Source organism: Sabethes cyaneus, chromosome 1, assembly GCF_943734655.1.
Source record: "Sabethes cyaneus chromosome 1, idSabCyanKW18_F2, whole genome shotgun sequence".
In the NCBI taxonomy this organism is placed as follows: domain Eukaryota; kingdom Metazoa; phylum Arthropoda; class Insecta; order Diptera; family Culicidae; genus Sabethes; species Sabethes cyaneus.
The window spans coordinates 32,021,207-32,033,913 of NC_071353.1; the positions used below are offsets into that span (position 1 = coordinate 32,021,207).

Consider the following 12,707-nt stretch of genomic DNA (forward strand, 5'->3'; position numbering starts at 1 on the left):
AACTATTCTAAAGGTTCGATAAACCTAAAACCAACTTTTCCCAGTCAAACCTCTAGTGCGCACGTTTTCTTTGGTTTGGGGTTATAGTGCGCGCGAGTAACTGTGTTGCAAAAGTTGGCGCGAGTGTTCGAGGGTTAATATCTTTTGACCGGTACAACCAATTCTTATGAAATTTTGCATATATATTTGTAGTGTCAAAACCTCTCGTTTGATATTAAAATAATTGAAATTAGGTAAATTATCTTGGTTAAAATCATTATAAATTATTGTTAATTTTGGTGTGGTGTATACGGTTGCTCATAACTTTCAAATTAAACGTCCAATCAAAAAACCATTCAATAGTGATCCATTAGCATATATTATCTTTCAAATGAGACTAATAGCGCATAAATCGGTTTGGCCATCTCTAAGAAACAGGCGATAATTATTTCCTTGTCAAAACAGGTTTTTTAAGCATAACTTTTAAACTACTTGTTTGTTTTCAATTAAAAATTTCTGAATAATTTAGCTTTAATAAGGGCTTTCATTTGATACTAAGATCGTTGAAATCGGTCATGTAGTTCTAGAGAAACCCGTGTCACGTATTTTTCACATTTTTGCTTATAACTTTTAAACGAAACGTCGTGTCACGAAGCAACTCAATAGTGATCTACTAGACAATAATACCTTCTAAATAAAAGTAATAGCGAACGATTCGGTTCAGCCATCTTTGAGAAACAGGCGATAGAAAAAATCATTACATACATACACACACACACACACACAGACATTGCTCAAATCGTCGAACCCTATCGATTGATATATGTGACTTGGCCCTCCGGGCCTCGGATCAATTTCGTGTTTTTCGACCAATTTTTAAACCTTTGTTATAGTATAACAAAGGTAAAAAAATTTCGGGTTTTAAAAATTGAAAAAGTACTATGCCCCCTTAATTTGTTGAACAACTTTGTCGAAGACACCAAACATTCTACACAATCAGGATCACGGATTATTCCATGTTGGAACTAATTAAATCAATTCCCATATGCTACGTTCGACCGCCCTTTCGAATTACTTTAGACCGTCCTTATTGGGAATGTTCTTATTCGAAACCACATTATTCGTGAGACTGCTATATATGAACTGTCGGTAGGAAAAACAACATAACTTGGAAACAAAATAGTTGCAATAGACTCAGTAAGAGTTAAACGGTCATGTTTTATAATAATACTCGAGGAGAATGGAAACAATGTAAATATACCAATCAGAAATAACAATCGATTAATTGATTGATGATGCAGGTCACTTCGGATAATTTATCAACTACCACGGCATTGTCATGCTCCACAAACTCTCGTGGTCTCGTCCAGTCCACGGAATGAAATTAACCACGCCTAATGAGCTGTTAAAGATATAACCTTTGTTGGTCACTTCGCACTTACTTAGCGTTACTTATACAACGGTGATAGCGGGTAAACCAGTTATACTAACATTGTTATGTGCATTATTGAAACAAATCATCTACAATATATGTTTGTTTACATCTGTTTGTTTTGCGGCAACGATTTACCGAAGACATGTGTGTTAAAAGGTTCGTTTCCAATGCAATGGATTTGTACTTACCCTTGCCTTGGCAATTTTGAATCAACAGCAAATAAGCAAAACTAGTTTGTGTGCCAGTAAACAGCGTACGACATAGGTATTTGTCTGCAGCGAGATACAAATACTGGTGCTTTGTTCTTTTCTGGTATCTATCCTCCAACCCAGTGGAATTTACTGCGTTCATATGCGAAGGATTGCTTTTGGGCCGAAAAATGCTTTCACGCTACATTCGTTTCATACATTCGAAATAATTAATGGGTGCTATCGTTGCAACAGTCTGCAATCGAAGACCAGCATACAAAAATAGGAACTAGCACTAAAGACTAGTATAATAGTTTAGTTTCTAAAAAAAATATTCAGCTAACCTTACGGCTAACCGAATTCCTTTCGTTTAATTCTTGCCATCAGCTACTGTACAACCACTTCGTTGATTCTGTTCCTTCGACGTAGAACGCCAGTTTGTCAGTCAGAAAAGGTAGCAGACGAGACACTCGTTTCAAGAATAATTTCTTGGTTGATGGCCCCAGTTGCAATGGAAATGTGCATTACAAGCCACAGGTACAGATAGCCTCGCTTTCAGATATTTATTTGCGCACTTCGACGGTTCAAATGCTTAAAATATCCACACTTTTCCTTACAGTTGTATAACACCGTCCAGAAAGCTGTTTGACATCGTAGGTATAAAAGGTGTCCCACATCAAATTGCACCACGGAAGAAACGCTGTAGAAAATTACCTAATTGACCGATCCTTTCCAAATTTTCAGATAATAAAATATAGCTCATTAGTAAGCTTTTGGCATATTTGTTTCATTCAACTTCAGTACCATAACCGTACAACCTAGCTACAGTTTCATCTGTACATAAATTCACTTTTTCTTCATGTCTTCCTCAGACTTGACCTCCTAGCGATGCTTCCGTAGTGCCTGCTTCATAATAGACCTAGAGCCTTAAGGGCCAAACAGAATGCTGCGCCAACGCGTCCGCCAGCGTTATTCTGACAGTTTCCCCATGGGTTTACTGTCAAATTGACGCTGACGGATGCGTTGACGCAGCATTCTGTTTGGGCCTTTAGTTCCGGTGCGCTGGAGGCGTTCATATCCTTGGGTACGAAAGTGACTCCGTTGGCTTCGTACCACTCCAATACATCCTTTTAATATTGGCACGAAGGTAGATCCGGCCAGAAGATCGTAGGGCCCTCGTGTTGCTTCGACAGAGGAAGCAGATGCTTCTGTAGACACTCGTTGAGGTAGATCTGCCCTTTTACAGTCCCAGTAGTCACGAACGGCACACTCCGTTTGTCACATGATGTATTTCTTGGCCAATTCATGTATTTCTTGGCAAACTATGAAAGTTTCTGCATCCTTACTTCCTCCGTAACATTAAACTTGTGCTGGGCGGTGAAGTACAGTAGCCCCGGAAGCTGCCAGAAGTCTGCCTAGACGTAAGTCTCATCATTCATGATGAGAGAGTTGAGGATTTTCCAGGTGCTTGCGCTAAATACATTCGCGATGTTGCTTTTCAGGTGACGCCTTTTTTTTCCAATTTTCGAAAAAAAGACCGCGATAAAAATAGAGTGTAAACAATACACTCCAAACTACTTCTACTCAAATTTTCAACAGAAAATACCCAATGGGTAATTTTCTGCAGCGTTTCTTCTGTGGTGCAATTTGATGTGGAACACCCGGCCTTAGTTCCAGGCTTTCTGGCTGTTCCTACGAAACTTTTATTGTATTAATGATTTGGCCACGTCAAAAGATTTTGGTAACTTAATGCATGACTAGTTCAGACTTTCGCGTTCCTTGGAGCAAAATGTTGATGCGCTGCTCTTCTTACTTGGACTCCATGTTGATAACTAAAAAGCAAAGAGAGGAAGCAATCTGCACGCACACACCTTCAAAATGAAGGGCTTTTAGGATTTCACGTTAAAAGTGCGATAAGTTTTAGTCGACCAAAATTTGAATTTTGATGCACAATTTCGTTTCAACTATCGATTTCATATCATATAGTTGTACTGTTTCGATTTTGACGCAATTTTCTCTCGCATATATGAGCGTGTGCCTTATATCTGAAAATTTTTGTTTCTTGCTTTCGAAGTTCCACGTAATTGTGTTTTTAATTCCGCAGTGGGAAAATTTAGGAACAATAAACAACCACGTATCAAATAATATCTCAAATTAGTTTTATTGTTTAACAGTTTCATTCTGCTCTCTTGCTTTATCTGATTTTTCGAACAATGTCAGATTATTTCTATTTCAATTGTTTTGACTGTTATAATTTTTGTCATAAGAAAGTTCCCATCGGAATTCAGTGTAATTTTAAGTTGAATCAAATTTATTTCTACTTTGTTTGGTTTTTGTTTCAATTTTGTCGTTTGGAAATTAAGGTTGAATTAAATTTGGCGCATTTTTATACAATCCGAATCTACTGCAAATTTTAGGGAAAATGGTCTTAGTTTTCCTTTTGTTATGTCTCAATTAGTGTGAAGCATTTTTTCATGTTTTTCGCCCATTTTTTTATTTTTGTCCAGATTGTTTGTCAAATATTCTCTCAATGTTGTCTTAATTTTTCCTCAGTTTTTCGCTCATTTAATAGTTGTAAAGGATCGAACAATTTGACAAATGCATAGCACAAGAATTGAACAGATGGATTTGTGAATTTGAAGTAAGTAAGTAACTTCTTGTTTATCAGTGCATTTTAATTCGATAACACTTAGTACTTATACACAGAAAATAACGAAAACAACTAGGGTAAACGCACCATTAGTGGGTAGTACCAGTAGTGGTGGAAACTCGAATTATTCCATTATTTTTGCAGATTTTGGTACAAGTTTGATATTTATCAAATAATACTGTTGCTGGTGCTTCGATACTTTTCAAACTTGTACCAAAATCTGCAAAAATAAAGGAATAATTCAAGTTTCCACCACTTCTGGTACTACCACCACTAATGGTGCGTCTACCCTATATAGAAACTATACTAGGAACATTTTTTTCTTGCAGTTAAAAACTATGCGATTTAGTTACGCTGACTATTCAGACGCACATCAATCCAATAATACTATCGCACTAGAATTGTTGGAAAAATATTACGTGCAAATTGTGCCCTTGATCGCACTGTTGGCCGACAGACGCCAGATTCGGAAGTTATAATCGGTCGCATTCAACCTTGAGTAGAGCCATACTGGGAATCTGTTTGACATAACCCAGAGAACACCATCATTGTCAATCTGCGTAGAAAAATTTAGAAGCTAGATTCGAGAAGATAAATATGCAACAGCAACATTTAGCAATCCTAAGTCTGAATAAGTGAATTAGATGTTCCACAACACAATATGTAGCTTTCCTTGACTAGGCGAGCACGGTTCAGCGACAGTGTTGGTTATGGATACTTCTTTATCCCTGATTTTTAAATTTTACTAATGTGTATAGAAAATCAAAAATAACTTACCGTTAAATCCGACGGATAAATCATCTTCTCATTATCCAAATGCACTATGCCATGATTATCGGCGTCAAACCCGTGTTTACTGTTCCAGCATCCGATCGAGTTTCGATTAACCTCTGTGTAGAACAGAACACTGGTGCCCTCATCGTAATCATGGCTGGCACTGTGAGTGTTGGGCCCTCGTGATCCCAGATGTCGAAACAGTTCACTGTATTCGTTTCTGAATCGAGACAATGTTTCATTCTTCAGTACACTGTTGGAAACAGCAATTTCACTTGTAGAAGCGAGCGCATGGAGGTACACTATGCGGTTTCTCGTAGTTGAATCCTGCCGGCCCCGAGCGATGGAAAACAGTCCGTCGTTCCAGACAAATCGTGAGCCTCCAACGTTGAATCGACCGTTTCGTGGTTCGAACGAAAAGAAATTGTGATTAAAACGCCACATTCTGTTAACGGCTAGACTATACACGTATAATCCTTGCCATTGGTAATCGGATATGTAGGCATAAGCCTGTTCGCATCTGTCTTCTTCTACATCAACTGTTATACCGGCCATTCCGTAACCAAGTTCCACAATAGTGGTTGGGATTTCGTATCGTTGAAGAGGACGGTCATTTTTCAGATTTAAAACCCACAGCGCTGGTCGTTGAATCTGTCGCTCATTGCCAGAATATTCCAAATAGCCGGTATCCACGAACCACAATCGGTCACATTTGTCGATTTTGGTGCGATATACGGACACAATCCGTCTTGGATCTGGTGAGTAATCCAACTGTTTGAAACTAATTAACTACGAGAAGCTCTTATTGACACTTAAGGGCTATTAATTTACATACTTGAAGTGCATTCGTTTGAGCGTCAGGATAAGCGAACACCGCTGGATTGTTGACCCCTTGAGATCTAACCATATTAATTACCGCAAGGGTTGCTGGAATTCCCGGGCTTCTTCTAGGAAACGTTACGAACAGTCGTCCCTTGTGGTGGTTGAGGCCCATGGGGACATTTCCATACGCGTTAAAGGTCTCGTTTGCTCCTCGAATCGTCGGGCTGTTTTGTTGGACTAAAGCAAAATCGGATAGAAATAATGTGGATCAAAAACATAGTCGATTAGAAATTAAGTACACACCGTTTTCTAATATCGGAGGGGCCAACTGTGTCCACTGGTAAACAAGTCTCAGGTTTCTTGCAGCAGCATGCATAAGCACAGTAATCAATACACTTGAAAATATTTTTATTTTATGAGATGCCATTGGAGGCTGGAGTGGCGCTGGTCCGCACTGTGTAACCGACAAAGCAATACTGTGCCTGATTGCTGGCATGTTTCGGTTATATAACCGTACTGTAAGGCTCTATGCCGTTGAAACAAATTGATATATCTTGCAGCAAGGCGGGCGGAATTAGTGATGTTATTTTTAACTCGGTAATATAGACTTATACATAATTTATGAATGTTGATTCGATATTTAAAACAAAGATATCAAAAGCTGGAAGAAGCTGCAATGGAGAAACGGAGTTACAAAAAATTCCTGCATTCGGCTTTCCAATTTTGAAGATATTTGGATGGTTCGTATACCAATCGATTAATAATAGCTGTATCAATTATGTGGTTTTCATTCAAAGATGGGATTTTGTAATTGATTACTGTTATCTTTACTTAAAATTGAACAATTTTAGTTAAAGTGTTTTTAAGCGTCTTAGAAGAATACGAAAATTAAATGAAAGAAAAACTTTTCAACGATTAAACTCCACTATTAATTTTATTCTGAAGCCAGCAAGTCGTAGGCGAAATACGTTTCTGACGTGAATAAAATTATGGAATTTAATCGCAAATAAATGTTTCTTTCCTTTAGCAATTTTAGTTAATTTACTCAAAATTCCATCCAACCACGTTCCATTACTTTCTGCACAACTTGTTCGCTGGATGCACAATTTTTTTATTCAGTTTGTTAAAAAAACAAAACAAATGAAAACTATCGTTTATAGTGCTTTCGATTTCGATGCAGTCCGAACTCCATAAATGACCTTTTGAAATTTTTATGGAAAGTCGAATGATTACGCAGATGCACGCTCCAATTGCACCTGTCAAGTTGGAGTAGTCATATAAAGGTGGTATTTATTTAAGAATAAAATATTCAGGATTTGACATTTGCCGAAGAAGATATACGTTCTCATGTCGCCTCGGTGTTTAGTGTGTTGTTCCTCCTCGATCTAAATCGGACACCACCAGTAGTAATCCGGCTTAGACATCCCAAGCAACAATGTAAGTTTTATTGTACACTTATGGTGGTTTGCACCGCCGATTTTAGTCTTGAATGCCATCATAAGAGTGTAATAAAACTCAAATTGTTACTCGGGATAGTTGCTGGGAACACATCTGTACAAGACACACATTTGATTCTATTTATCATACACATACATCATACAAGTTCAAGTTAGAGTTCAAGCCCTAACGTCAACCAAAAGGGGGTGATCTCTGACTAAGTGAGAAGGTCCAAGTATGGATAAATGCATAAATGGATTTGTATTTCTTGCATTATGCAAATTTGCGGACCTATAACAGATGTACAAGTGATACATACCAGCGTTACGGGACACTATGCCCACCCCACAAACCAATTCTTATTGAACCGAATCCCTGGCGTACAAGTGGAAACCAAAGTCCCCTTTGGTCACCAATTTTACAAGCTAGATGCCAACAATTTGGTGAAACAAGAGCCAATTTACACAGTAAAAATGGTTGCTAAATGTGTCCCGTAACGCTGGAATGTGTCAAGTGGTTGGACTGAAATGAGGGGATTTGTTGGCCATTTTCCTCTCTCATGTAAATAAACCTCCCCTTCTAAATAAAGAAAAAAGGCCTTGGGGCTTATTCTGCGAGGCGAGTGTCGTGATCCGGCAAATTTAAATTCGCTGCCATTCGCGTTTCGTTCGGTATTATTGGTCGCGGTCGAATCGAATGACGTGAGAGTGTCCCGAGGAACCAATCCCGGTATGTAAATCGATTCACATAACACCGCCGTAAATGCGAACGGCATTGCAATTTGCAATAAAACTTAGCCTGTCACGTCACTCACCTCGCAGAATAGGTCTTGTTTCTTTTCAGTATAGGAATTTACGAAAAGAGAACAGATGTACAAAATGTGACTAAGACACAAAAATGAGGATGGCCACGAGCAAGATCGGGTAGTCAGCTAGTATGGTGCTAAAACTACCCTAAAACCCCATACTATATTATGTTTTTTAACATCTATATGTATTAAAAGTGTTTCTATATGTTGTATAATAGTCACATAAACGCATCTGAAAACGAACGAGGAGCACTTATGCTGAAAGTGGCAATACATAAGGCATTATAAAGCTATTAATTTGGCAATAGTCATCACACTTTTAACAATTCCATACTGATAATGTTAATAATGCTGTTTTTATTCTTACTAAGGAATGACTTTTTCGTAATCACCAACCATTGTAACGGACGGGTCTAGTTTTGACATTTAGTTCCGATTATTGCCTCTCGCGGTGTTAGTCGCCACACATGAAAGTTATATCTGTTTTCATCCAGCCGTGAATAAAGCCAGGTAGGCAAATTGTTCGCCAACACCCAAATGATTCCGTCAGCATCGGCCTATGGGACAAAAAATGCGCTTTTAAAAAACGAAACAAACTCGTGGAACGTTCATGATCGTACGTTAAGATCCCCAGGGTAGACTAGATGTTGATGATCCAGGAAGATTGTGTCGTAGTTCTCTGCTGTAAATTCATTCTGCAAGATACGTATTTTGAAAGACTAGAAGACACACCAGTCTACTCTTACCTTAGTATTCCAGCATCCTATCGCATTTCGGTTAACTTCGGCAAAAAAAATTACACCGGTTTCCTCGTCAAAGTAGTGCATAGTCGATTGGCTGTTCGGACCACGATCACCCAGCAGTTGAAATAGGTGTTCGTAGTCCCCGACATTAGCCACCGATTCGTTTTGCAGTATTTGGCTGCTGGTAGTAAATTCCGATGTGCTCACCATTGGATGGTAGTAAACTGGTCTCGCCTTCGTTAACGGATCTCTTTTACCCAGTGTGATTGAAAATATCCCATCATCCCACACAAAGCGCAAGCCTGCAACGTAGAAGTTGGCCTTTTGCGGGTTTTGCTGAAATGAGGTATGTTTGAAGGCCCACATTCGATTTGCTTCAAAACTGTAGACATAAATGGCCCCTTGAACCAGATCAGGAATGTATGCGAAGGCTTTATCGCAGTTCTCAGTATCTACGTCTACCACCAAGCTTGCCATACCATCACCAGGTTGTACAATTGTTTCTGGAATCTCAAAGCTACGAATTTTTCGATCCCGTATAAGATCTATAATCCACAACTGCGGCCGTTGTACTTGTATGGTATTGTTGGGATATTCCAGTCTCCCGGTATCAACAAACCATAGACGATTGCAGTGATCTACTTTGGAACGGTAAACCGAAACGATGCGTTTTCGGTCTGCATGGTAGTCACTCTGCGATAAAAGACCTTTGTTAGTCGTAGTAAATCGAAATTATCTGATACCTACATGTAGTTGGTTGATTAGGTAATCGGGATATGCTCTCAATGGTGGACTCATGTCACCTTTGGCGACACTGGAAATATCGATCACGTTTAGCGTAGCAGGAACTCCTGGAAATCTTCTTGGAACAGTGATGAACAATCGACCCTTGTGATGCGTTACTCCCATCGGGACGTTTACGTAACTTGCAAAAGATTCGTTTAGCTGGGATGTCGGATTTTGTTCATTGAAAATAATGTCTGCTGCGTCTGCGATTTAATAGTTCGAAACAGATCAAAATTTTGCGACCAGAAACGGTAGAGATAAGAACTACCTGCTAGGACATCCTTTTGGTGAGCAAGCTGTTTCCAGTGAAAAACTTCTTGAATTTTTTCGCAATAGGCTATCGGGATAAACAACTCTGCTGTAGCTATCAACAACCAGAATTGACCCATTCTGGTCCTCACACATACACCGCTCATATTGTGGCAACTAAAATGAGGTAATATTTTTACAAATATCTGTATTGAACGATTAACGGAAATTTTACTATATTATATATTTAATATATTGCGCATGAGTGGTAATACTCTGGAGTACACTTTAGAATATAGAAGTAGGATATTTTTTATATACTCAGCTACGTTGTCGTGCAGTGTCCGTAAATGGTACAATAAAGTTATTTATAGGACACTTGGATGCGAATGATTGGAATGCGGAAGTCACATGAAGCGAGACGATTTTCTACACTTGTCAGGTAAAATCGGTGGGGGTTAAATTCACCAATAACAATTGAATAATTATTCAACTAAATGACAGGGCAGGTCATTGCAGAGAGCTATCAAAACAGTTGCACTAGAAGCTCATGAAACATGAAACTCCTACGAATACAATTTACAGAACAAAACCTGATCACTTCACATCACACACGTTCAACGTACCTACCTCATTCAACGGTGGTAGCCGGCAAACTACCTGTAATTGATAGTAAGAAGGTGGATTATAAGCACCATTCTTCAATTTACATTTAAAATGCATGTTTGTTTACGTTTCTTTGCTTCGCACTCACGATCAACTGAACACGCTTAGTTTGAGGGATGATTAATGTTCGTTTCCAATGGCTCTTTCATTTGCTCCTGCCCTTGTGCTCGCGATCATTAATTAACGGCAAAGTGAAGCTAGTTTGCGAGCCAGTAAACAGTAAATTATGAATGAATTGTCTACTTAGGGATACTTTTAGACAGTGAACGCTAACCCATGCAGTGATTATTTAACTGGAGCATTACTGATCATGACATCACGGCCACCCTCAAAGGGTTTATATTCCGCATCTGACGAGACGTGTATCGTCCCGAGATTGACATCCCATGGTTCTCTAAACAGCTAACCTGGAACATACGGATTGAACGCGTGCAACGCAGATTCATCCGACTTGCTTTACGACATCTTCCTGGGATTCATTCGGATAACTTGCCCCCTAATGCAGATGGATGCCGTTTACTGGAGCTTGACACACTAGAACGTAGACGCAAAAGACAGCAGGCCTTATTTGTAGCCAAAATTCTCAACGGTGAAGTTGACTCGCCAACGCTATTAACCGTGCTCACTTTCCGGGCATCAAAACGACCATTGCGTTCAACGGGATTATTGCAAACGCAGTTTCACCGGGTTGCATTCGGTTACAACGAGCAGAATACATTTGAACTTTTGCGAAGGTGGAAGAACTGTTCAATTTCGGTGAACCAACGCACTTGTTTACGCACAAGCTATGTAGTTTTAATTTTATTTAACTTAAGTTTTATTCATGTACACAAATTCAAGGTTAGATAAATTATCCCAAATTTTATTTATTTAGGGTTTATTTCTAATTCCCGTCGTAGTAAGGAAAACCACTCTAATTTTCATGATTTCTTCGGTGGATTTAATGAATACTCCAAAAGTTCTGCTGCTGATTTGACTCAAATACACTTACCTTCTGATCCGTGCCCTTTGAATTCCCTAAAAAGCGATTATTAAAGCATTTTATTCAAATTACGCAACTGACTTTATATCTTAAATTCGTCGTACCGTTTTAAAATCCGTCCATCAAAATTTTTCATCGTCCGAACTAAAAATCATAATAATGTTTACGAAGCTAGCGCGCATATATTTGTATAAAACGGCATGACAAATGTTATTCTGCAAAATTTCTGCAGGTCATACAAGTTTTCGCAGCTGCAGAATAACGACAATGCGTTGCGTGAGTTATTTTCATTTTATGAATGGCGGAAATTAAAACGATTAGTCGATATTTTCTTCTTCGTCGCACGAAAAAACGTAGGAAATTTGGCTGGTAGGACTTCTTTAATGAAAAATGGCATTTAAATAAATCTCAGCTCACTTAGATTGATCGCGTATGAGAGGTAACAAATTAACTAATTTTGCATTGTATGTCATAAAAATCGCTGATATTTTTATTAATTTGTGTTGGATAGGACGGGAATAGGCAATTACGATGAAGCAGCAACATACCCTATTAAACATAACTTCCTATTTTTTCATGGTTCTCCTCGTTGGAACGAAACAAAGCAACCACAACTCAACTTCAAAACCACCATCGGAAAGCTGTGAAAAAATGCTATAAGAAGCATTCATCAAGTTAGGTGTGCAATGGCAACACAAATTATTAAAAATATCAGCGATTTTTATGACACACAATGTATAGTTACTATATATATATAGTTCGGCGAATAGAAAATCGGGAGCCAAATAAACGTCAAAAGCGGAGCCAAAAGCTTTTCAAAATCCAAAATGCAGGAGTAATGTTAAAAAAACACACTTTATTTTCATATAACTAGTCATTTTCAACACCCGCCAGTGACTATTTTTCGTAAAAACCTGCACATTTCACCATAATTTCAAATTTAATTTCATAAATCAGGGATGCCAATTCGCCTGGTTTTCTATCCGCCGAACTATATATATAGTAACTATAAAAATTAGTTATTCCCCAATATGTTAATTTGTTGCCTCTCATACGCGATCAATCAAAGTGAGCTGAGATTTATTTAAATGCCATTTTTCATTAAAGAATTCCTAGCAGCCAAATCTCCAACGTTTTTTCGTGCGACGAAGAAGAAAATGTTTACTAATCGTTTCAATTTCCGCTATT

General features: G+C 38.5%; 2 protein-coding genes across 2 annotated transcripts; both read right to left on the reverse strand.

Moving 5' to 3' along the window:
• Positions 1–4,667: 4,667 nt before the first annotated feature.
• On the reverse strand, positions 4,668–8,492 carry LOC128745539 (L-dopachrome tautomerase yellow-f2-like). The gene is made up of 4 exons (XM_053842614.1): positions 8,461–8,492; positions 5,862–6,072; positions 5,030–5,797; positions 4,668–4,808 (listed from the first exon to the last, which is right to left on the reverse strand). The coding sequence occupies exons 1-4, from the start codon at positions 8,490–8,492 to the stop codon at positions 4,668–4,670; spliced, it is 1,152 nt and encodes a 383-aa protein (XP_053698589.1).
• Positions 8,493–8,506: 14 nt separating this feature from the next.
• On the reverse strand, positions 8,507–10,011 carry LOC128745540 (L-dopachrome tautomerase yellow-f-like). Its single transcript, XM_053842615.1, has 5 exons — positions 9,891–10,011; positions 9,584–9,825; positions 8,840–9,529; positions 8,714–8,788; positions 8,507–8,650 (listed from the first exon to the last, which is right to left on the reverse strand). The coding sequence occupies exons 1-5, from the start codon at positions 10,009–10,011 to the stop codon at positions 8,507–8,509; spliced, it is 1,272 nt and encodes a 423-aa protein (XP_053698590.1).
• Between the last annotated feature and the right edge of the window lie 2,696 nt (positions 10,012–12,707).

What these genes read in the sequence shown, in the direction of transcription:
- LOC128745539 (XM_053842614.1), bottom strand. Translation starts at nt 8,492, where the DNA reads ATGGTTGGTGATTACGAAAAAGTCATTCCTTA. An exon ending in TACGAAAAAGTCATTCCTTA is followed by an intron (nt 6,073 to 8,460) that starts GTAAGAATAAAA and finishes CCAACAAAACAG; the next exon opens with CCCGACGATTCGAGGAGCAA. An exon ending in TTTATCCGTCGGATTTAACG is followed by an intron (nt 4,809 to 5,029) that starts GTAAGTTATTTT and finishes TTTTCTACGCAG; the next exon opens with ATTGACAATGATGGTGTTCT.
- LOC128745540 (XM_053842615.1), bottom strand. Translation starts at nt 10,011, where the DNA reads ATGGGTCAATTCTGGTTGTTGATAGCTACAGCAGAGTTGTTTATCCCG. An exon ending in CCAAAAGGATGTCCTAGCAG is followed by an intron (nt 9,826 to 9,890) that starts GTAGTTCTTATC and finishes ATTAAATCGCAG; the next exon opens with ACGCAGCAGACATTATTTTC. An exon ending in ACCTAATCAACCAACTACAT is followed by an intron (nt 9,530 to 9,583) that starts GTAGGTATCAGA and finishes CTTTTATCGCAG; the next exon opens with AGTGACTACCATGCAGACCG.